Source organism: Colletotrichum gloeosporioides (assembly GCF_011800055.1).
Source record: "Colletotrichum gloeosporioides strain Lc1 chromosome Unknown consensus_78, whole genome shotgun sequence".
Taxonomy (NCBI): Eukaryota; Fungi; Ascomycota; class Sordariomycetes; order Glomerellales; family Glomerellaceae; genus Colletotrichum; species Colletotrichum gloeosporioides.
Window position 1 is genome coordinate 81543 of NW_025544723.1, and position 23274 is coordinate 104816.

Genomic DNA, 23274 nt, shown 5'->3' on the forward strand with positions numbered 1-23274 from the left:
TTGATATCACATCTGGGGAAAAGTAGATCGCGTCCTTTTCAACAGTTAGGTTAATATTTCCTCACGAAGCCTAGCTGCTTATACATCTGCACCGTTCTCTTACTCGGTAATGCCACATCACCGGTCACAATGCCAATCAACTATGGCGAATCCCTTGGCGAAGCCAGGTGATTCGATGCTAATCTAAATATCTCTTGTTCTGTCATTGGCTACATATGCATGCACAATGTCTCAGCAGCGCAGCACCCCGTTCAAGCCTAATCAAACAATCAATCAATCAACCAATCAAATCAGAGGCTTTTTTCTATTCAAACAGACAAGCCCACGGCGCCAAAAGCTTGATAGACTTGATCAAGCTGAGGGCGCGCCGGATTAATAGTCCTTCCGGCCCCGTAGCTAATCGGAAGTCCCTAATAGGTCCGGGTGGGTCTCGGGCCTTAGGGGGGGCTTTAGGGGGGCCTTAGGGGCCCGGGCCAGCAGGCTCTATGGGGCCCGGGCCGGCAGGCTCTATAGGGCCCGGGCCGGCAGGCTCTATAGGGCCCGGAAGGTTAGGGGCCTAGGTAAGTGGGGCTAGGTGGGGTAAAAAGTCGCGCCTACGGCGCGTTTCGAACCTAGCCCCTCTAAAAATAAAACTACACATTAAACTCCTACACTACTTAGATCAGAGAATCACATGACTAAATTTGTCAAATCAAATCAAGTTTATCAAGTCAAACAAGCTATAGCCGAAAAATTAGTCAAACAGACAAGCCTGACCCCCAGGCTTGACTTGTTTGATTGGTATGCAGCGCTGTGTCTCAGCCGAAAGAGCCAGATAATCTTGTACCAATTGACACTACAATATTGACTCTTGTAATTACATTTGAAGCTTCCATCTTGTAGGTTGGCTTATGGGAAGTCTGAAAAGTCGTCGGGGCTTGTTAAGAGGTGTAAAGTACATTCCACGGCTACGTCATCGGTGATCCTTCGGTCTTGGGAAATAACGTCTTTATCGCACGCAATTACGAGTTGCAGCTCTGTCGGATTGAACCAGTCACCGACCCTTGTTTTTTCATGCGCGTTGGTGGGACGCTCTGATCATTCCGTGATATCGTAGGCGGAGATGCGCCTAATTCGGCCATTGTGACGCGGATCAAGTCTCTTTTGAACTGACTTCGTTATCCGATGGAGACCCTAAGTTCTGTCGACTCGTTGAAGAATTGACTAAGGACCAACAGCATAATCAGTGGAGCCTTAGCTCGTACTGATGCCTGTCTTCGCAGCATCACACATGGCGCTTAATTCAGCAAACACCCTTGGACTTGACACTAGCGCCGGGACGAAGGCTGATGAAGACATATCTGCCGTCTCGATGCAACGCTGGATATTCAGTCTATGGTGCATCGCTTAAGATTAGTTTAGCTTACGGACGATGGATACCTTCTTAGGAGAATGCTAGGCACTGCCCGAGCATTAGCGCTACATGAAGGCGGTTCCAAGGTTGTCATCGTCGGGATTATGTCCAAAGGTTCAGGCATTGGCGGTGAGGCCAGATACAGTCGATATCTCTCGTATAGCCAGTGAGGTCGTTCTCAATTGCCCAGCCTGTCCAGAGGTTTTACCTACAAGTAACTGAAAGTAGCATTTGTTCTTCGTAGATAAATCCAATAATCGTGGACAGTCTTCATTCATCCTCTTTTCATCGAACTCTTATACTGACCTTCAGTATCTTTCACCATGGCTCAAATCTACAAGGGCAACATATGTCCCGATATAGGGACATTCAACAACAGAGGCATGGATACCATAGTCACTATCCCCGACTTTCTGGCCAGCTGGCCGGCCGAGAAAGGATGGCCTTGGCGGGTAGAGCTGCACCCAGAATCCGAAAGCATCAAAAGCGAGGCGGAGAAATGGATGCGGTCCTTCTCGGGAATTCCGGCAAGCTTCGTCAACAAGATCATCGCCGCCAGCTTCCCCGAGATAGCTTGCATCAACTATGCGCACATGGACAGGGCTTCGTGCCTTCTAGCAGCGCAAGTGATGCTTCTATTCTTTGTCATAGATGAGACGACGGATACCGGGGACGAAGAGGAAGTCCGAAGGCAGTGCTCAATCGTCAAGGACGCGTTCTCCTTTTCGGGTGCTGTCCACAACCGGCCAATGTCCTCAGAGCACCTGTCATCTACGGAGCTCATGGCAAAAGACGTTGCCGAGAGTTACCTCGCGGTAGGCACCAAGGAGTCTTGGCAACTCTTTAGGGACTTGTTTGCCGATTACTTGGACGGCGTCGTTGAGGAGGCGGGCCTTCGCCACAGACTGCCCGCACTACCTAGCCGGAATGAGTACATGGCCGTGCGTCAGAAAACGACTGGCATGTATCCGAGCATAGCATTCCTTCTGATCAAGTGCGAGGTGCGGCGCCAGGTTTGGGAGGAGCCTGCGATTCAGTCTCTCATGGACATGTGCTTCAAAATTATTATCAACCAGAATGACATGTACAGTTTCGACAAAGAGCAGGCCAAGGGCGAGGACAGCCATAATGGTGTCAGGATCATGATGAACGAATTCGATGTTGGAGTACAAGAAGCCATGGATCGACTAGGTGCGGAGACCCGGGAGCTTGTCAGCCACTTTATCGACTTGTCCGACATTCTGGCTACAATAGAAAGAATGAAGGACTACGAACAACAGCAAAGATTGCTTGAGGGCTGCATCGCATGGATAATTGGCATGGACGTCTGGTCGCTTCATGTCACGACGCGCTACCATGGCCAAGGGGGATTGAATAAGTACAGAGCCTACACGCCCGGGCCGAAACGGGTGTAGAATTAGCTAGGGTGTTGATGTTGTGTAGCTGTGGTCACAATCACGCTTCACATGTGTGTAAGCGCTTAAAGTTGGATCTGACTCTGCGAGGACCACGCAATCGCATGGCAAATTCCAAAGTCCGCTAGCCTCACGAGTGCACCTTCTTGCCCCGAGACGATTGAGATGCATAGTTCTAAGTCTTGGGACCAAAATAACGAAAAGCGCTCTCGCCGATTCTAACTCGAACTATCAAAATTTTCAACACATCTTTCATCAACACAAAGTTTCAATGATATTGATAACTGATGAGAATATCACAACTTTTACCGCTAGATTGATAACAACTGAGCAAGACATGTAGGTCACAGACTTATCAATCCATCCCTGAGCTACTGGCGCCAAATAAGGTCTAACAGTCCCCAAAAGACTGGCTCGAAACCCGAAACCACTGTGGGGTAGCGGTCCGGGCCGCCTGGTGTGCTTGAATGCTAAATAGTCAAGACAAACCACAGATCAGCTCTAAGACCTGGGACGCTGAAAGCACCTGTTAACTTCGGTGTGATAAAGTATTGCCAGCATACATCCGTGCCATTTGGTCGGAAAGAGGAGGAACAATACTGGCGCTTACGGACCATCAAAAGCGTTTACTAGAGTCGTGCTTGCACTGCTTTGGAGTTAACATGGAATAATCATGTCTCCTTGGGTGGGATACCTATCGTATAGCGTTAAAAGACGCGCTATATGTAGGGATAAGAAATGTTTTGTAACAAATTCATATCCAATCCATGCTACTTTCCATTAATTAGAATACCGTGCTATCTCATTACTGTTCCCGATCTCCCTTAAACGTTTCAAGCGCCAAGCCCCACACTCGACCTTTCTGACAATCGAGCAGATCAAATAGTGACTTATACCCTGTCAAGTCAACGCCTCCTGCCGTGTCAGTCACCACCTCTCCGAGGGCATCTGATGGATGCCAGCCAATCTTTTTGCTCGGGGTGTCTACTCCACGTATAATTCTTTCGGCGCAAGCGTGACTAATCCCTTCGAAGTCTTCGATACATTCTGGCCAGAAGTTCAATCTTTCTCCACAAATCAACAACCAACCGACTCTTGCAGCTTTGAACATTGCAAGGTAACTTGTAGATTTGGGCTTAATTTGATCCGTGCCAGCGGCAATGTAGCCAGCCTCACGACTGACCATGGCCTTGAGCTGCGCGTGAAAGAGGACGTATAGTTCAGCAAGTGCATCCATCCGGTTTCTATCGATAGTACCTTTATTTTGATTCATGATCAGCCACTGCAAGTGTCTCGTCACTGGTTTTCCAAAAGAAAAAAAAAGTCTTACGAAATATCTCCGCCGGCAATGGAAAGGGTCGTTGTTGGTCTTCACCAAAAGATTTCTCCATGGTCTGCGTCAGACACAATGTCGCTTCAGAGAAATGATCTGTAAGCTCAAAGGCCCAAGATATCCAAGTCCAAGCTAGAGCTTCATCAGAAGAAGACCTGTCAAATTTGGTCCACAGCCTATCGATCGAATCTTGTAATTGGTCCTCGACCGTTGAATTCATTCGGTATTTGTCCACTATGAGTGCCATTGCAGCGAGGTCATAGACATCGATATCGTCATCGGTGATCGGAAACAAATGGCGAACGGAATCCTCAGGGCGCACTTGGTGAATCATACGTAGCAGAATTACCATTGCCTCAGGGTCATCGTTCTGAAGAGGGACTCGGGGACATCCCGGGCCAGCGCTTTGAGCACCAGGTCGTCCCACATGTCGACTGAGAAGCTCTTTCATAATCGGTGAGGCTTCTCGTAAGACATAAGAAGAGACTCTAAATCTCACAGCCAACGGCATGGTAGATGTCGTTTCGTATGCTGCGTAGACGGTCGAGGGGCGGTGACGGAGCGGAGAAGCGCCGCCATCGCTGTTTTCGTTATCTTCATCGTAACCGCTGGAGAAAGATGTAGCGATAGAGGATGCGTCGTTAAAGAGTGTTTCAGAGTCAGAGTAGTCGTAGTATTCTTCATCTTCGTCCAATTCTTCGTTGTCACGCAGAAGTATGAGATCGACATCTGGTTCTTGGGCGATCACGTAAGTGTGCATCTTTACCGATGTGCGCATACGTGGTACAGATGGAAGTGCCGATATTCAATTCAAGAGAGCCGGGAAAGCTGCTGATCAACGCCGCTAAAGACGGATTCTAAATTGAAAATGCTTTGCTTATTTATGCTGTCAAGTGGTGGTCGGCGGCCTCCAGCTTCCAATTGTGTTTCTTCCAAGTACGGCAAAGCCGTGAAAGATTCCAAGCCGCGCCTGCATAATGGCCGTTGACGTGGCCTAAATAATGGCCTTTAATTACCTGCATTCCTGCACCAACCAACCAACCAACCGTCTTCGGGCTTTGGCTGCACCTTGGGTTGCCTCATGTAACGTTGGTTGGCCTCTATGCGTTTTGTTAGCCACTTGGTCCATTCAAGGCGACCGCTAAAACAGAACACTGCCAACATGGGCCAGAAAAGGACGCCCACAACATCCCAAGTCCAACATGTTACGTAGACATACAGGAGGCAACCAATCGCCGAAGGAAGGCAGTCGGTAGCTACTACAATGGTGTACATAGCGAGCTAGGTCTGCCAAAGACCACTTCAAAATGCCACTGACGTGTATATGTACGATTGGTAGCCACGAATAAATTGATGCGTTCTAGATAAAAACATATGATGCCACGGCGCTGTATGCAGATGCAAACTTGAAGATAACCGCTATGACAGAATTGCCTAACTGGCTAAGATTTCTCCAATAAAGCTCAGCAGCTCTATAGTTGGTTGCCTACATGTATAGATCCTACACAGAAGGCTTTGAGTAGGCTTAAAGCGAGTGATGATGGAAAACTTTATGGCTATTATGATGACGATTGGGTCCTTGCTAGAGGTTGAGCGGAAAATTGTTCGCAGCAGCAACTAGCATCACAGCCATAGCGTCACCAAGACGGATCGAAATGAGACCTCAGCTAATTTATTGCACGAAAATCAGAAGGCAGATGAGAACTCAACCTGCACAGTCTCTCGTAACATAAAAAGCTTCATGTTTACCGACATTTCACCCCAAGCACAGAAAATGATAGTGTGCCCGGTATAAATGCTGATCAAGCTCAAGCAACGCATGTCAAGCGCAAGTATCTGCTAGCGTCGTATTCTTCCCTCAGTGCAATCAATCACTTGAGATCTGGCCTGGCAGGCTGTCAATCACATCCCCGCTTTCCTTGCCGAAATACCGGAAGGCGCAGTCGCCGAGTCGAACTCGAATTGTAAGAATCTTCGAGATGTCTTTTGTCACCAGTTTCAGCAATATGGATACCTCATGAGCTGAGCATAGCCTTTATCACCAGATTGACTACAACTTGGCAACACAGATAAGAATTAGAGACTTTGGGCTCCACGACAGCCAAGCAGAGTGGCTTGGTTGATTTAGGTTTGTAGGAAGCTTTCCCTGTCGAAGATCATACACGCGATTGGTGTGGCCACCAAAACGCACTAGTTCGTCCGACCATTCGCAAATCATTCCAGATCACTGGGTGGCAGTGCTTCATCCCTCGAGCAGACAGCATCTCCTAGGAAATGTGAACTTCTTTGTAGCCGGCCAAAAGACTTTGACAAGCAGGGAGATCCGTAGAATCCGTTTCACTTCGTCGACGATTTGTGTTGGGCATCACCTCCTTGAGTGGATGGTGTTCGAACTCCTGCATCCGGGAGCCTGAGCTTCCCGCGCCAAGTCAGGCCTCTTGCGCGAGCCTTTCGCGCAAAATATGACTCGCGATGGGCGGCGGAGAGCTCCTTCACCACGTCGTGGTTCGTGATAAACTTTCAAAAAGTATGTGTGCGACTGTCTGGGAACAGGTGGGCTCCGTCTCAAGTTGCTGGGCCCTCTGTCCCATCTTCGGCGCCCCTTCCTTGTCAACTCTGCAACAAGTGCAACAACCAACTACCGACAACTGACTCAACCAACACAAACCAGCCAATCGACCCCGCGCTCGCTGCCGTTTCAGTCCATCCCAACCCCATATTTTTAGCTTTACCACACGCTATCTTCGGCGTGGGCGGACGGCCTGCTCACGTTGCGGTTCTCAGAATGGCTACCACGTTGTCTCTTCAGGAAGAATGTCGCTAGCGCCCGCTGGTCTCTCTTCTACCGCCGCGGGGGTTCGTAGGGCGACAGGGCTTAGTGACTGTTAAGCAGGTCACATTGAGGTGGATATGACATGGTCTTTCTGCTGCCGGGATGGGCACGTCAACCTCGAACCCCAATAGCCGGCCAATCGCATTTCCGTCTGCGACGACGGGGCTGTCTGGCCTTGTCTCGAAGGGACGGCCGGCCACTTTACGAGTGAAGGCGATGGTGGTAATATGTGCGATATAAAGTTGTCTTGACAGACGAGGGGGGAATCGTCTCACGTCTCCCAGGACCACGCCATTCATTCTAAACCACAGTTTCCCTGGTATCGGACATTCTTTTGGTTCCTTAACTCCCCGGCATCCCACGTCTTTCAGTGTGTGAAAAGATCTCTATTCAAGCCTCCGGCCATTCACTCACTTACACCAGCAATCTCCACCTCCACACTATCACCACAAACTCGCAGCAACTATGCGATCTTCAATCCTTTGCCTGGCCCTCGCCGGCCTCTCAGGCCTCGCGCAAGCCACGCCCACATCCGACACCACCCAACTCCAGTCCGAGCCCCGGGGCCTCATCACCCGCGGCCTCACGCACATGTTCTATCCCCGCCAGGCGACCACCCCCACGGAGCCGCCCCCGACGCGAAGACAAGCCGCGACGCCTCCCCCGCCGCTGACGAGCGCGCCCCCCGGCGGCGGCGGCCCCGTCAACAACGCCAACCGCACAATCACCCTGACGGTCATCAAGGGCGACACCCTCGGTCAGATCGCGCGCCTCTTCAACTCGGGCATCTGCGACATCGCCAAGCTCAACAACATCCCGAACCCGGACTTCATCGACGTCAACCAGGTCCTGCAGGTGCCCATCAACCTCGCGAACCCGGACAACACCTCGTGCCTCAACCGCGGCGGCGCGATCCCGCCCGCTGCGGCGCCCGCCAACGGGACCGCGACGCCGCCGCCGCCGCCTGGCGGCAAGAAGACAAAGAGAAGGAGGAGGAACGCCAGCTTGCCTGCTGTCCTGCCCGCCAGCCATGAACAGCCGTCTCACTAGGATTTTGGTGATTTTGGTGTCCGACGTGGAAGCGAGGGTTGGCTATGACTCACTGTCTGTATGGAAATGACTGAGATGAACGTATTGGGGGCGATGGCAAGAAACCGTGGCTGGACGACACGAGACTTGGCAGCGGGCCTGGCAGTTTGGGGGCTATGGATTTGCATTGGCATGTGTTCTGGTTCCTGGGGGCGTTGCTTGATTTTAGATTTATACCTGGCTGGAACAGTCTGAATTTGATTGTTTTTATTTTCGCAAAAGTCGTCCGTGTCCCTTTGATTGTTACTTGTTTGTTGAAGATAGACCTCATGTGTTGTCAAATGCCACTTATTGATGGAGTTCATAACCCCAAAACCACGTGTTACATGTTGCTCTTCATGTTAAGCCATTCGGTGTATCCGTAGCCATCCAAGTTTCAGACGACTTCGGGCTTTTGTCCATTGAAAACTGTCTTAATCCCGAGCTGTCAGCGTCCATTCGGTAAGATCCCTGTATGTATGACGTCATGTCATTAACAATTCTAGTCCACCTGCCCAGCCGCTCATCACGGTGAACAACGGCTCGCCAAGCAGGACGCGCCAATTTTGCAGCTTCACCTGACTTCACCCCTGATTCGGACACAGTGCCCTGGGCGGTGCTACTATCATCAGCATATCAAATAGCTCGCCGACCGCCAACCGCGCTGAAGTGATACTCACATTGTTCATCGCAATTATCTCAAAACACACGCGTCGGACGTACGCCGCGTACGTTCAACCCCAATGGCTTACAATGGCAACATCCGCATCCTCACTGGCTTACCATGAGCCCTCCATCACCACCATCATCATCCTCTCCGGCTTCCTGCTGCTGCTCAACACCGTCAACTATGGCCTCGACAAGCTCGTCTACTGCGGCCTGATCGGGCAGGTTTTTCTCGGCATCGCGTGGGGCACGCCCGGCGCGCAGTGGCTGTCCGCGGAGACGGAGAACGCCGTCATGCAGCTGGGATATCTCGGCCTGATCCTCATTGTGTATGAAGGTGAGTCTCAACCAGCAACTGCCAAGTAAAGAAGCCTAGCTGACTGGGGTGACGCAAAATAAAGGCGGGCTCTCCACGTCTTTCAAATCCCTCAAAGCGAACCTCCTCCTCTCAACCGGCGTCGCCATCACGGGCATCGCCGTTCCCATCGGCCTTTCCTTCACCCTCCGCTCCCTCGTCGGTGCGTCGCCGCTGCAGGCTTTCGCGGCTGGCGCTGCGCTCTGCTCGACCAGTCTCGGCACCACGTTCACCGTCCTGGGGACCAGCGGCTTGGCGACCACGCGGTTGGGTGTCGTGCTCACGAGCGCCGCCATGATGGATGACGTTGTCGGCCTCATCATGGTGCAGGTCGTGTCCAACCTCGGCGGGGGAGGCGGCGGGTTCGATGCGGTGACTGTCATTCGGCCTGTCTTCGTCTCGCTGGGCTTCGCAGTGGTGGTCCCGGCTGCGTGTAGATTCATCGTGCAGCCTGCGACGGTGTGGTTGAATGCCGTCCGGGAGAAGGTTCCTGGATCAAGGCTGGACCGGCTTCTGCGACAGAGGCAAACCGCGTTTGTCATCCACACGCTCTGGTTGCTTGGTCTGGTGATTGGGGGTACTTTTGCTGGGACATCGAGTTTGTTGGCTGCGTATGTTGCCGGAGCTACAGTCAGCTGGTGGGATTCTGAGGTGCCGCATGCTCTACCTGAAAGAGGTGCAGCTGAGCAGTCTAAGGCTAGTGCCAGTGAAGAGAGAGGCAAATCGGATTCTTCAGTCGGTGGAGCGAACGGTGCCGTGCCATCACCAGCGACGGAGAGTGCGCCAGTGGCTGAAAATTCGGGGGCGGAAATCTACAAGCACTACTATCACCAAGCGGTCGAGCGCGTGTTGAAACCATTCTTCTTTGTGAGTCTTCCAATTCACCACGTCTTATCTATGCTAACCATTGTAGGCGTCCATCGGCTTTTCTGTGCCCATCACGAGAATGTTCTCGGGTCCCATCGTGTGGCGGGGTCTGGTCTACACCATCCTCATGATAATCAGCAAGATGCTCTGCGGAATCTGGTTGCTTTCATTCGCGAGTCCCCTTCAGACCGTGCAACGCCTCATCAAGAAAGTTTCCGGGACTGGCAAGAGACAGTCTAAGAAGCTTGCACCTGGTGCGCAATGTGCCGGGAATGCCGCGTCGGAACCATCCCCAGATGAACCGGCGCAACAAGCGCAGACCGGAGAAGGGGGGGCCCAGGCCGAAGACGTCCCTCTCCAGCCTTTGGGTGTCCGGCACACTGAGCCGACCCCGAAGAACGCGTCGCCCAAGCCGGAGATGCCGGTTTCCGTGTACCCGGCCTGCATGCTCGCTTTCGCGATGGTCGCCCGCGGGGAGATCGGCTTCCTGATCTCCGCCCTCGCGGAGAGCACAGGCATCTTCAGTGGCAGCTCGGGGAGCCCTGCGGAGCCATCGGAGCTCTTCCTCATCGTGACGTGGGCCATTTCTCTCTGCACCATCATCGGCCCCGTTTGCGTGGGCCTTTTAGTGAACCGAGTCAAGAGACTGGAGATGCAGACTGGTGGAAACAGCTCGCAAGGTAGACGCAATGTTCTCGGTGCGTGGGGGGTTAGCTAGATGTTGACGGATCATGTCCCCGTGGAAAAGCTCTCATGTGTGATGTGATAGTCGTGCCGGGTCGCATAACAACAGCACAGCCTCAGCTGTCAGAAATTCTGTCGGATTCGCAAGTCCGATCCAACACGGCCTAGCCGTAGTAGTGTCTGAAACCAATACCAAGGCTTTTGACATTCTTGACGTTGCTGCACCATCTCCCCTCTCGAGTCATGTGCCGTCCAAGCCGGCCCCTTGCAATTGCTTTTGCTCCCACCATGCCTTCAGGCCGTCCACGTCGCACCAGTCGAATGTTCGAGGCTCCTCGAACCACCACCTATTGCCGGGCATAGGCCGGTCGCTGACATACTTCTTCAAGCAACCCCCGTCGAACCGGTGGTTCTTCACCCCGACCAGCAACACCACGTTGCCAACCTTGGGGCAAAAGTTTTCCGCGTCCAGAAACACGGTCAGAATGACCTGCTTGCTAGTGCTCGGGTCAACTAATCGCGCGGTTCGTTGAGTGTGCGGCGGCATGTGTGAAGGTTCAACTTCGGAAAGCGAGGCGACCACGGCGAGGACGTTGACAGACCAATTCTGCTTGAAGGGCAGGTTTGGTATGGATTTGAGGTTCGTCAACTTCAACGGGACGCTCGGGTCTGTCCAGTCACGCGGAAGAGCAACCGGTCCTCCCATATTTCTTGCTTGAGCTCGGCGTTGTGTTGCCTTCGTCTCTGATACCCGCATAACCTCGAATCCATCTTCACCGTCGTCGTCATCGTCGTCGGTTTCGCGAACCATCCTGGGAGCTGGCTTCGGAGTAGGGCGTGGGAGTTGCCTCGGCACTGGAGTATTTGGAGGTTGGTGGGCCTTGGTCGGTGTAGTCGGTGGTTCGAAATCTTCAATATCCAAGTCGCTGTCGGAAATGATGTCTCCCTCCATTGGTTGCGCCTCAGGCCTCAATGGCTTTGCGTCAGGCTCGGTGAGTGCGCGGTGCCATCCAACGGTGACGAGGTCTTCCACAATCAGGTAAACCATCTGCCTCGTCTTCCCGTTGCCCTCGTCATCGGCAGCGACGTCCTGGAAGTGAACCGTCACCTCGCCCAGCCGCACGTAGCATCCAACCCTCACAGCTCTCGTATCCAAGAACCGATGCACCTCTCCACGCAGGAGCGCCTGTATACATAGTTCGCCATCCCCGAGCAACAGTCTTACGGCCCTCCAGCGCGTCGAATGGGGGACAGGAAGCGACTCAATGTGCTCGACGAGGAAGACGGAGCCGGGAATGCAGTAGCGGGTTCGCAGGAGATCGTGGATCAGAGGTTTCGGGGTAAAGGGCTCGTCATCGTCGGCGAAGGCTATGCTGGTCGAGGTCGTCGAAGTGTCGGGCGCGTGAGGGGACATGTGGACGCGTTCATCGTTTCGTGGGACGCGGGAAGACCGCGACCGCGTGAGGTGGGTGTTGGTTGATGATTTTGTCAGATTGACTCTCAAAGGTGGCGGGCGCGAGGTGTTTGCTGACGGTCTTGAGTTAGCGTGCATCCCACTAAAGATTCGCCTGCTGCACGTCATTATGTTGCTTTTAGCCCCGCGCTAGGGATCACCCCAGTCGCTAAACCGGCCTGGCAGCTGCAGACTGCCCCGATCACTACATGGGTATGAACGTGAACAACGGATTGGTTTCTGCATGGATGGTAAGATATTATCATTTATTTACAGCAGTCGAGCTCTTATGATCTAAGGATCACTTGTACCCCTTCGTTGAATAATCTTGCATGAGATACTGGTCAACGCAAAAGCGCTTCCAGGCCGTCTATTCTACGACTCTCATAAGCAGCATCATATGAAGGCGCAGCGGAATAGGCCTAATATTGACATGGATCTGCAGCTCTGGTAGCTCTGTTAAGCTTGGATTTGGACATGAACTATTCATACGTAGAGAATTCACTTCCAGCAAAAGATAAGGTGTCCGTTGAACGTCTTCCGTGGTGGAGCTGCTCTTTTCATGCTCATGATTGATTCCAGACCACCATCGACTCGCAGAAGCCGCAACAAAGAGCGGAAGATCCCAAACCGTTAGAACGAGATCGAGGATTGCTGCGTGTACCGTCATCTTTTAGGCCGTGATATGGCATGTCCGTTTTCGTCGGAAGCCGCATCCGGTCTGGATTCAGCAGACAACGATCCTGGGTTTCCAACTCCGGTGTCGATAACAAGTAGCGCCAACTCATCCAAGCCACTGGCATTCCGCCACAAGGAACAGTCTACCTATGTTGATCTGAAGAACCCCCCCTGGGTCTTTAGTGTCTAGAACTCTTTTCCCCTTTCTTCATTTCAGTGTGCATACTGTATACGTGCTGTGAACTATCGTCAATTGACTCGGACCGCTACTTTGCGAGCCGAGGAACAGTAATTTGGCATTACAGTCTTGCCTTACATCACTACGAATTGCTGAATCGTCAGTGCTCTCATCGGGATCGAGCATCGTGAGCGCGGGGGCTCGACGGCTCCTCCCGCCGCCTGCCCGACCACATCTCGGCCGTTAATCCCCACCGTCATGGAGCTCAACGCTACAACAACCGGCCCGTTTCCGAGCCCAAGCTCACCGGAGTCCCTCCCTCATGACAATCGACAGGGACTAGTTGTCGGGGTCACATCGGTCCTCCTCGGGCTCGTTGTCATTTTCATGGGCATCCGAGTCTACATCAGGGGATTTATGCTGAAGGCATGGGGCTGGGATGATTCATCGTACATATTATCAGGGGCAAGTTATACCAAGATGAATTCCAACATTTTGACTGACAATGAGTAGGTTTTCGTTATGGGTCTCGCTATACCCGTCTACTTTAGTAATGATCCATCTCCCTCATCGAGCATCCGCTATCAATACTGACACCATCACGTACCTAGATGTAGAAAAAGGCTCTCTTGGCCTGCACTGGTGGGACGCAGCCCCTGAACGCCTAGCTATCGACAGCAGGGTGAGTTTCACTCTTGCATTCCCAAGCCTATTGCTGACCTGACTAGTTCCTCATAACAACCGTCCTCACTTATCAAGTCGCGTTCGCCTCGATCAAAGCTACCTTTCTACTTCAGTACCGGCGGGCCTTTGCACTACCGTCCGTCCAACTATTCTGCGACGTTATGCTGGCTGCAACCGCCGTTATTATGGCATCCATGCTTCTCTCTGGAGTCTTCGTCACCAAAAAGCTCCTGGATCCGGAGTACGCCGCCAACTCCGACCAAAGCGCTTTCCTGATCTGGGGTTATGCGAACGCGGCTGTACACCTTGCCACCGACATCATCATTTTCATTCTTCCACTCCCTCTGGTGGGTAGTCTGAAACTTGCGACGATGCAAAAGGCTGGACTGATCGCCAGTTTCGCTGTCGGCATTTTGTAGGTGACGGTGTATTGCGCCACAATCAGAAAGGCTCATGCTGACACGCTCCAGCACTGGCGCAATCTCAGTAGTCAGAATGGTCAACCTTCCTTTGGGAATAAACTCCACCGACCCATTCTTCGACGCCGTCCCCCTGGTGCTGTTCAGTATCGCTGAGCCAACGTCTGCCGTTATATGCGCTTGCGTACCCATCATGAGGCCGCTGCTTGGTTGCACAGATCGGTCTCGCAACTCCAGCCATGGTTCCCGAAGATGGCTCTCAAAGGTGTCGGACAACTCTGCTGGCAACCAGACACCGTTGTCCTTCCCCGAGATGACGTACATGACTCCCGCAGGGAGCCCTCGCGGTGATTACGAAGGATGTCTATCGAATTCACAGGCCAGAGAGCTGCATATGATCGAGTTCGGGACTCCCACTCGGACGCCCTCGTCTCCAGCTACGCCGCTGCGAAGACATGAAAGCGACCTGGGCCTCTAGATAGATGAATAGAATTCTTTCGCATAGCCATGAAATTTCAATCATTGTTCCTCAAATCTGATCCGATGAACTTCATACGTACAACCACAAGAACAAACGCCATTGTTTGAGTGATAGAGAACAGATCGATAGGCAGATATGGTACGCAACGCTGGGATACTACAGGTCCTTTCTCGGACAGCCCTCTTCTATACTGTCGGAAAAGTCTGTGACCGCGAGAACATCCATTCCGGATCTATTTCTTCTTTCCAGCTTCGATCAGAAACCTTTGTTCGGTCTCTGTTCATGCATCTGTAACTTGATAAGCATTAATGCCTTCAAAGTTCGTAATATGGGTGCTGCCTTACCAGCTGCAGGGCTTGCAGCATCTCAAAAATCCTGCCACCCCCGCCGTCTCGTTTTTGTTCGGATTGACGATGCAGCCTGTGAGGCAAGGAAGATCCAACTCTTTGTCACAAATCCATCCCTGGTCGTAGCGGGCCTCGAGGCCTCCCATCCCTTTTCACCATGTAGAAACTGATTGACGACAAACTGCGGAAACACCGAGCGCCATGGAGGCGAAAATCATCGCTTGTTGGAATAGCATGTTTGGGTATTGAAAAAACGAATTCAAGCAGCGTCAGATTGGCTCATCAAGAGACTAAAGAGGCCGAAGGATGCCTTTTCGGAGATCAGTTGATGCTGCTTCTTGTGGTTATTATACTTGTTGGCCTCCTCGCGGCCCCGAGTCGCGAAAGATAACGCCATATCTTGAACATCAAGCCACAGTTTCGGTCTTCTATAATTAGTGCAGTCAGATATAATGGAAGCCTGCTGTAGATCTTACTCTCTTACTAGTTCTTGGCTTTGGGTGATCTTAAGAAGATAGCGAGTCATTTACTGTGGCTGAATATGTGAATTGGTATTCACTTTCCCGTTTGTGTTGAAAAAGGCAAGTTTTCGGAGTTCCAGGTGATTGAAATCTACCCATGTGGGGCTCCTCCGAGTCTCGCACTACAGTGTCGGTTGTATGAATTACATTCAACTGAGGCTGTGATAATTTGTAACTCCAGTCCGTAAACTTTGTTGTATAGTACGGATTGCCTCGGAAGTTAAGAATAGCGCGCGAGATTGGAGCTGTTCTGTGTAGCATCTGCGTAATCTTGTGGTGTTTCGTGCTAATTGAGACCAGCATCAACGTTAACAGGCACTCATTTAGTCCTGCATCCGGCCCGAAGAGAGCTCATTATCATACTGCTTAATCTAAAGCCAAAAAATTGATGGTGTTGTGGCAGTTTAGGAATCCTAGACACAACACAAAAGCAGACCTTTCCAAGCCCGTCACAAGTCCTCTCCATTCCTCGGGTATTCGTGACTTTCCCAATCTTGGACAAGGCGTATCGCGGTTGGAAATCAGACTTGTGCAATTTCTCAGGGCTATGGCTATCTACCCCGTTCTGATGGCTTTGGGGAATAGTCTTCACTAACAACTTGAGGTTCGGAGGAGACCTTGCAAAGTTGCCGACACGCAGGTCGGTTAGTTTTATACAGAGGTTTGACTTTCCGTTTACCTTGAATACAAGCGCATCGACTTTGATGAGTCCGAATGATCTCCGCTTAGTCTTGACGCAGATGCGATCCATTTCCTACGCACTCTTCAATCATCATAGGTGGGTCGTGCTCACATCTTTCCTGTGCAAGCTTTTCACGGGCAGACAAATCCAGAGACATACCCAAGAGGTGATATTTCATAGTATGTATCCAGATATTCGTGGTTTGAGCCGCGTTGTTTGACAAATAGGTGGTATACACATGGAGTCCGGGATGGGAAACGGACTGAGAGTAGTTACCTTTGGACGGGTCGATCCGCAACATTGGCCACCATGAAGACAGGCAATACTCATTTGTATTGCGATATTAAGATGCGTTGTTTATGTAATCTGGAAGACAGGTCTGACCGTGCTAGCGCCGTCGTGAAAGCGGACGTTTGTCCTCATCGGTGCTCCGTCGACATAGACGGCGTCGTATGCACGATCTGATGTTTCAAAGGTCCGATGAGAGAGATGCACAACAACCTTAATCGATCATCAATCCAATCGTGGGATGAATTTACGGATTTGTTTCAATCACCTAGTAGACTTCTGGTCAACACCGTGTCAACATGCAAGGGGCGAAGGCAACCAGGCCGAATAGAGAGCGGGATGCATCGACATGGCAGGTCCCCTGGACATGTACCGGACTCCTTCACCAGTAAACAGCACATCTGAGCTGCTCACATGAGACGGCAAGGGATGAATATGCCAAACAGTAGTGCTGTTCGTGCGCCCCCAGATTCGCGGGGTTCTTTGAGCTCGCCCTAGCCCCTGATGGCGCGTGTTCATAGCTTTTGGTTGCTGCGCGCTGCCAGGGCGATCTTGGCACCGCAGGGGCGAAAGTAAGCACAGCCGCTGAGAGTGCTCATGTTCACAACAACGTGCAGAGTTTGAGGTGGAGGCCAGCGCGGGCCAAGATCACCCCCAAGATCTATTCAATCAATCAGAGCAGACAGCGGCGATGTCGGCATGAGAATTCTAGCGGCACCGGCGCCCCCAAGTGCCGCTGAAACCAGCAAAGACCTCTGTGTTGGTCCGCAATCCCCCAAGGCAATGCGAGTCTGCCCATCGGTTGATCCATGGGCCAATATGGCGGCCGTTGAAGAAAGATAAAGGCCATCCGATGTCCTATCGAGTCTTCTACATGATTTCACGTAATTCAGCTTCCGCCCTTCACTGCTTGTTCTGGGCCATTACTGTCTTCCTCCTGAGTCTTCTTTGCTTTTCCAATCGCAATCATGAAGTTCCTCCCACTTTTCGTCACTCTCGCCACGACCGCAAACGCACATTCAATTTTCCAGCGGCTAGCTGTTGACGGTGTAGACCAGGGCCAACTGAAGGGAGTTCGCGCGCCAGAAGACGACAGCCCGATTACCAACCTCAACGATGCCAACTTCTCCTGCAACAAGAACCTCGTCTTCTTAGACAAGTCTGTCATCGCGGTTCCTGCCGGCGCCAGCGTTGGTACTTGGTGGGGACACGGCATGCGTGACGCGATAGTTCCAGGCGACGTGGACAATCCTATTGCAGAGAGTCACAAAGGTATGGACGGTGCTTTGACCCGTGACTGGCAACCATGCTAACGCGGAAGAAGGCCCCATTATGGCGTACCTTGCCAAGGTAGACGATGCCGCGACAGCCTCACCCACCGGGCTGAGGTGGTTCAAGATCGCAGAGAGCGGCCTTCAGAATAACCGGTGGGCGATCGATAATCTAAGGGCTGATGATGGGTGGTTCAACTTCACGATGCCTTCGTGCGTTGCGTCTGGAGACTACCTCATGAGAGTTGAGATCATCGCGTTGCACGAAGCATTTGAGGCGATGAAACAACCTCAATTTTACATGGAGTGTGCACAGTACGTCTCTTCTGAAACCATCCGACCTACCCAAGCCAGATATTGACGATGAGACAGAATTCATGTTGAAGGATCCGGTACTAACACCGGCGTGGACTTTGCCGAGTTCCCTGGGACATACCAGCTGAAGAACCCAGGCCTTGTCTTCGACATTTACGACGACAACGGTGGATACGACCCCACTGGAAAAACGTATTCGATTCCTGGGCCCAAAGTTTTGAGTTGCTGAGTCGGCGTCTATGTAACGAGTTTCGTGGCTAATGAGGGACGTTGTCCTGACGGCGATGGGGCCGCATGTTTGGGCTATGTGGTGATGACTACTTTTCTTGCTGCTGATGTCCTATCCAAATCATTCCAAATTTGCGGTGCTAGATACCAATATCAATGAAACTTCGTCATTATTCGACCCTTCTTGTGGTTCATGGATGCCGATGTAGGAGTACCATAGAGTATCATACGCATAATGACATGAAAACACCGGTACGTCCGTACCCTCGGCATCTTCCCAGCTATCTTAACTTCAGCTCTTGGTATATGAGTTGTAGATTAAGAGAGTAAGTTCGATTTCAGTTTCTATTGTCTCGTCTCGTCTTCCACTGCAAACAGAGAAGAAATTTCTCATCGGTTGAAATGATAAGCGTGAGAAGAATCCACGAGATACCCGAGCATCTTTCCCAGAACTCGATGGTACATTGGCTATAATGCTTTAAAGACTACGTATCTATGTATACGTAGATCTGGATACGCGTATCGCCCCTTTCTGTCTCGCGCGTGCTTGTTTCCGTCCCAATCCCAGAGCCAAGGCAACGAAGGTTTGGAGATACTAAGTGAGGCTCATGCATAATCGAATTCAATCTGAACCCCTCGCAAGCTCCGATATCCCCGTTAGTACTAATGGTCTTGTTGCCGACTCGCTCCCGGGCCCGGCAACTAAGCCGAAGCGCTATCTGTGGGTTGAAGCTGGGATTTGAAAGACGTTCCTGAACAGTTTGTCACCATATGTAGCCACAATCCATCATGTAGTCAGTTTTCACACCCTTGAAATGCAATGCATTCTTCAGAGACACTCGCTTTGAAGAACCGGGTTTCGCCGTTGCCAAGTTTTGGCTATCGGTCGTAAATGGGAGGTGGTGCAACATGATTAGTTGTGGTTGTAAATGCCGGGTTACTCCTTTTACTCAGCAACACAAGTGACGTGGTCAGTATCGGGTGATGTTTCTGACATGCGGACTTGGATTGGCAAAGAGTCAATGGCAGGTAATCGCTGTATATCTCATGCTCTGACTTGAGTGTCACTGCAGTGAAGGCTCAAATGTGGACTGGCCAGTGGATTTCGTTAACACAACGCAACAAACTCACAAGGACACTCAAACGGTTCAATCAGAGAATTCTTCCAAAATAGTTCTTTGCGAAACCGATGGTTGATAGGTACGACTGCTTCTTCTTCATTGCTTGACGCGAGATGATCTACAACGAGGTTGCAGATCACTTTACGTTGACCAAAGCTTGGCCTGAGAAAAAAAATCTTTCGGGCATCTTTTACGACCCATTCATGTCCCGCCGAGAATGTCACACAATGGTTTGGTCAGAGAAACGAAAAATTCTTGGCCCGAATCCGAAAAATATAGGCCCGGCAGGCCTGGTGGAGCCGGGGTGGATCAAGTTCTGCCAGCGCCGGTCACTGTTTCGCCAAGATTCGAGCCGGCAAGCTGCGAAATTCTGTGACTGCCCCGGACTTAGGGATTCAAGACTCTTGAATGTTTGCGCCTCACGGGGATTGTGTGAGTCCCGGGGAGGTAACATTGCAGGTGTGGCTGATGTTTTATCGACGGCCCAAGACTTCCGCGTATTCGCTAATCCCCTCTCGCATCTAGAACAGCTGGGAGGCCTTATCGAGTATCAGCGGCGACTGATCAGCAGTAGGCTGTGAGATAGCGTCATGTTTGTTGGCGACGCTAGAATTTTCTCTGACACTGGACCAATCCCATGTCCCATGGCAATCCCGGGGTCACTCGCTGTCGCTTTCTTTCCCATCAAGGAGTCATGAACCGGGATTCACCAGCGGGTTCTTGCAACTGTCCGGCGCTGCGGCAAGACCCGCGGCTCTCGACTCTTGGGCGGGTTACGCCAATTTTAAAGACCTGGACCTTATTTCCCCGCAGGGGCCCAGTAAGCGGGAGCGCCATCCTCCGGCGCAAGTTATGCAACGTCCGGCTCGATTTATGCAAGCGCCGGGTCCAGATGACCCCATTGTCGCGGACGTCTAGAAGTTTAGGAAGAGTCTTAGCACGATTTGGGGTTAGCGATATCAAAATGCGACCAGTCGCATGGCTCACTGTCTTGAAATTTCGAGCGTACAGCATGCAGTTTCTCGGAGCTGGCTGAGAGGCTTATGTGAGCTAAAGCTTGCTATGCGCAATCCACCATACGGACTACTTCTATGGGCGCACGAGTTGTCATGGGACGGTGTTCAAGCTTAAGACGATGCTGTGACCATTCCACGTGTGTAATATGCGCATGTTAAGTTGACGCAGCATTCGTAATTCGTATCACGACTCTGTGTCTCTATGACGATACGACGTAAATCATGAATGCGAAAATCAAGGGGCCCAGGGCAATGGTTCTCCGGATTTAAGAAGCGTAACAATGCCCGAAGATCTGGCCCGATCACGAAAGGGGCGGCTCATCCGATGGACTTTTGACAGCAAACACGATGCTTGGGCCAGGCGCTTTTTGACATCAGCCAGATTTTTCTTTTGCGAGGACGGGGCTCCAAACATGAGTCGAATGGCATGTTGGCGCGCCATCTGGAAATAGGGACCAAGCAGAATTCCGTCCCAAAAGATGGCCAAACCCCGTGTCTTGCCATGTCAACGCCGCGTCTCTCATCAAATGGTTCCAAGCCGTCAAGCCATCAAGCGGGATGGACCCCTGTCGTCGTTCGATCTGATCCAATCGCGTGCGAGCTCGCCTTCGCATTCCCTGGGTTTCTCGGTTTCGGTTTCTTTTCGCAATGGGTGGATCGAGCCTAGTCCTTGCGCAGCGCAGCGGAGCAAAACCAGGCGAACGGGAAGGGCGCAAGGGCCTGGGATCTGCACAATTTTGTGCACCAGAGCGGTTCCCCCCCTTGTCGTTACCCGTGGCGCGCCTGCGTGCTCGTGTGTCTCCCGTGATAGATATAATGTTACGTTTCCCCTTTGCTGAGAATTCTCGAATTTCTTTTGAGGCTCGTGCCAAGCGCTTCTATTCGACGACGACAATCGAACTTCCGAACAACACCTTAAAAACTCGCCTTACAACTTACACCAAGCGCACACTCCCGCTTATTAGAGTCTCAGTTCCTCAGGTCAACCTGGCAGTATGGCGGAACGAAGGCCTTCGGACTCTGCGCCGAGAGATGTGGACGTGGAGAAGGGAATCAGCCCCAACGCCTCCGACCTCGAGGGCGCAACTATCAGACCCGAATCTGGCCGCGAAGCCGCATTAAATCCAGACGATGCGCCGAAAGAGAACGACCCCAATATCGTCGACTGGGACGGTCCCGATGACCCTCAGAACCCCCAAAATTGGCCCGCGAGTCAGAAGTGGATGAACATTGCCGTCATTTCTATATTGACGCTTGTAACGTAAGTTGATTCTTTCTAATATGCTTTGAGTTACTCCTGCTAACAGCTGTAGACCACTTGTAAGCAACTCTGCATGGGTAAATCATGTTCAGTAACTGACCTCATTCCCAGGGCTCTTCAATGTTCGCACCCGGTATTCCCAAGATCATGGTAGAGTTCCACGAGACATCATCCATGACAGCCACCTTCGTTGTTTCCGTCTACATTCTCGGTTTTGCCTTCGGACCCCTTATGGTAGCCCCTCTTAGCGAAGTCTACGGCCGCAGACTCCTGTACAACTGGGGCAACGTCCTTTTTACCGTCTTCACCGTCGGAGCTGCTCTCGCCAAGAACATGCCTATGCTTATGGCCTTCCGATTCCTCATGGGTCTGGCTGGATCCGTGCCCATCACCATCGGTAGCGGTAGTATCGCAGACATCATGCCCATCGAGCAGAGAGGCCGCGCAATGTCAGCATGGGCTATGGGACCTCTTCTCGGACCTTGCATCGGGCCTGTTGCTGGCGGATATCTGATCAAGGCAGCTGGCTGGAGATGGATCTACTGGCTTGTGGTCATTGTGGTATGTCATGACTCTAGATTATGGAAGTTGGTTGTCAGTTCTAACCCACTTACAGGGCGGCGTCTTTATCCCTCTCTCCTGGTTCCTGATGAAGGAGACCTTCGCCCCTGTTCTTCTTGAGCAAAAGACTAAGCGTCTGCGCAAGGAGACTGGCAATGAGAACCTTCGCAGCAAGCTTGAGACTGAGGCCAAGGTTTCCGACAAGTTCAAGTTTGCCATCATCCGCCCTCTGAAGCTTCTTTTCGCCACTCCCATCGTCACCCTCATGGCTCTCTACGTTGCTGTCACCTACGGCATCTTGTACCTTCTCATCACGACGTTCTCTTTCGTCTTCAAAGACTACTACGGATTCGACGAGGGAACTGTTGGTCTGACTTTCCTTCCTGCTGGTATTGGTATGATTATCGGTGTCGGAACCTTTGGCACTCTCACCGACTACATCGTCAAGAGGAACAAGGACAAGGGCTTGCCTCACCGACCTGAAATTCGTCTGAGCCCTGCTATGGCCATGCCTTGTGGTGTTGTCCTACCCATAGGCCTCTTCCTCTATGGCTGGACTGTCGAGAAGCACGTCCACTTCATCGTGCCTATGATTGGTGTCGTAATCTTTGCCGCTGGTCTTATGGGTGTCATGGTATGCATCCCACCTACCGTTGCTTTATGGATGTGTTGCTAACAACAAGCTATAGACTTGTGTTCAGAACTACCTCCTTGACGCATACCCCCGCTACGCAGCCTCAGTCACCGCCGCGCTGGCTGTTCTTCGATCCCTGGCTGGAGCCCTCCTCCCTCTTGGCGGTCTGGAGATGTACAACGCTCTTGGTCTCGGCTGGGGAAACAGTCTTCTGGGTTTCATTGCTCTCGGTCTAGTCCCCATTCCCCTCCTCTTCTATCTCTTCGGCGAGCGAATCAGAAACAAGTTCAAGCCCAACTTGTAAAGTTTTGAAGACGCATAGGTAGCATGTCGATTTTTCGTGGCGTCGGCGTTTGGTTCAGCATTAGAGCATGACTTGCATTAGATGGATGGCATGAGGCGAAAGCGGCTACGGCCTGCACTTGTTTGTAATTATTTGATGGGCGAAAACTGTTGTTGCGACTGGGTCAAGAACACCCATGATTACATTTACTGTAAATATTTGAATGACATACAGAATCG

The 23274-nt window shown here is 51.7% G+C and overlaps 6 protein-coding genes and 1 pseudogene across 7 annotated transcripts; 6 read left to right on the forward strand and 1 right to left on the reverse strand.

Moving 5' to 3' along the window:
• Positions 1-1716: 1716 nt before the first annotated feature.
• Positions 1717-2808, forward strand: GCG54_00003730 (uncharacterized protein; the record flags this gene model as incomplete). Its single annotated transcript, XM_045403800.1, has 1 exon — positions 1717-2808. The coding sequence occupies one exon, from the start codon at positions 1717-1719 to the stop codon at positions 2806-2808; it is 1092 nt and encodes a 363-aa protein (XP_045259363.1).
• Positions 2809-7439: 4631 nt separating this feature from the next.
• Positions 7440-8024, forward strand: GCG54_00003731 (Intracellular hyphae protein 1; the record flags this gene model as incomplete). The annotated part of the gene is made up of 1 exon (XM_045403801.1): positions 7440-8024. The coding sequence occupies one exon, from the start codon at positions 7440-7442 to the stop codon at positions 8022-8024; it is 585 nt and encodes a 194-aa protein (XP_045259364.1).
• Positions 8025-8795: 771 nt separating this feature from the next.
• GCG54_00003732 (uncharacterized protein) lies at positions 8796-10782 on the forward strand (the record flags this gene model as incomplete). The annotated part of the gene is made up of 4 exons (XM_045403802.1): positions 8796-9045; positions 9110-9930; positions 9977-10639; positions 10729-10782. 4 exons carry the CDS (start codon positions 8796-8798, stop codon positions 10780-10782), a joined length of 1788 nt encoding a protein of 595 aa, XP_045259365.1.
• Positions 10783-10855: 73 nt separating this feature from the next.
• On the reverse strand, positions 10856-12028 carry GCG54_00003733 (uncharacterized protein; the record flags this gene model as incomplete). Its single annotated transcript, XM_045403803.1, has 1 exon — positions 10856-12028. The coding sequence occupies one exon, from the start codon at positions 12026-12028 to the stop codon at positions 10856-10858; it is 1173 nt and encodes a 390-aa protein (XP_045259366.1).
• Positions 12029-13181: 1153 nt separating this feature from the next.
• On the forward strand, positions 13182-14504 carry GCG54_00003734 (annotated as a pseudogene). The gene is made up of 3 exons: positions 13182-13605; positions 13652-14022; positions 14078-14504. Coding segments are annotated over exons 1-3 (1222 nt in total).
• Positions 14505-17313: 2809 nt separating this feature from the next.
• On the forward strand, positions 17314-18160 carry GCG54_00003735 (putative endo-beta-1 4-glucanase D; the record flags this gene model as incomplete). Its single annotated transcript, XM_045403804.1, has 3 exons — positions 17314-17617; positions 17670-17931; positions 17989-18160. The coding sequence occupies 3 exons, from the start codon at positions 17314-17316 to the stop codon at positions 18158-18160; spliced, it is 738 nt and encodes a 245-aa protein (XP_045259367.1).
• Positions 18161-21291: 3131 nt separating this feature from the next.
• On the forward strand, positions 21292-23056 carry GCG54_00003736 (Efflux pump rdc3; the record flags this gene model as incomplete). Its single annotated transcript, XM_045403805.1, has 4 exons — positions 21292-21552; positions 21669-22118; positions 22174-22752; positions 22808-23056. The coding sequence occupies 4 exons, from the start codon at positions 21292-21294 to the stop codon at positions 23054-23056; spliced, it is 1539 nt and encodes a 512-aa protein (XP_045259368.1).
• Positions 23057-23274: the final 218 nt, after the last annotated feature.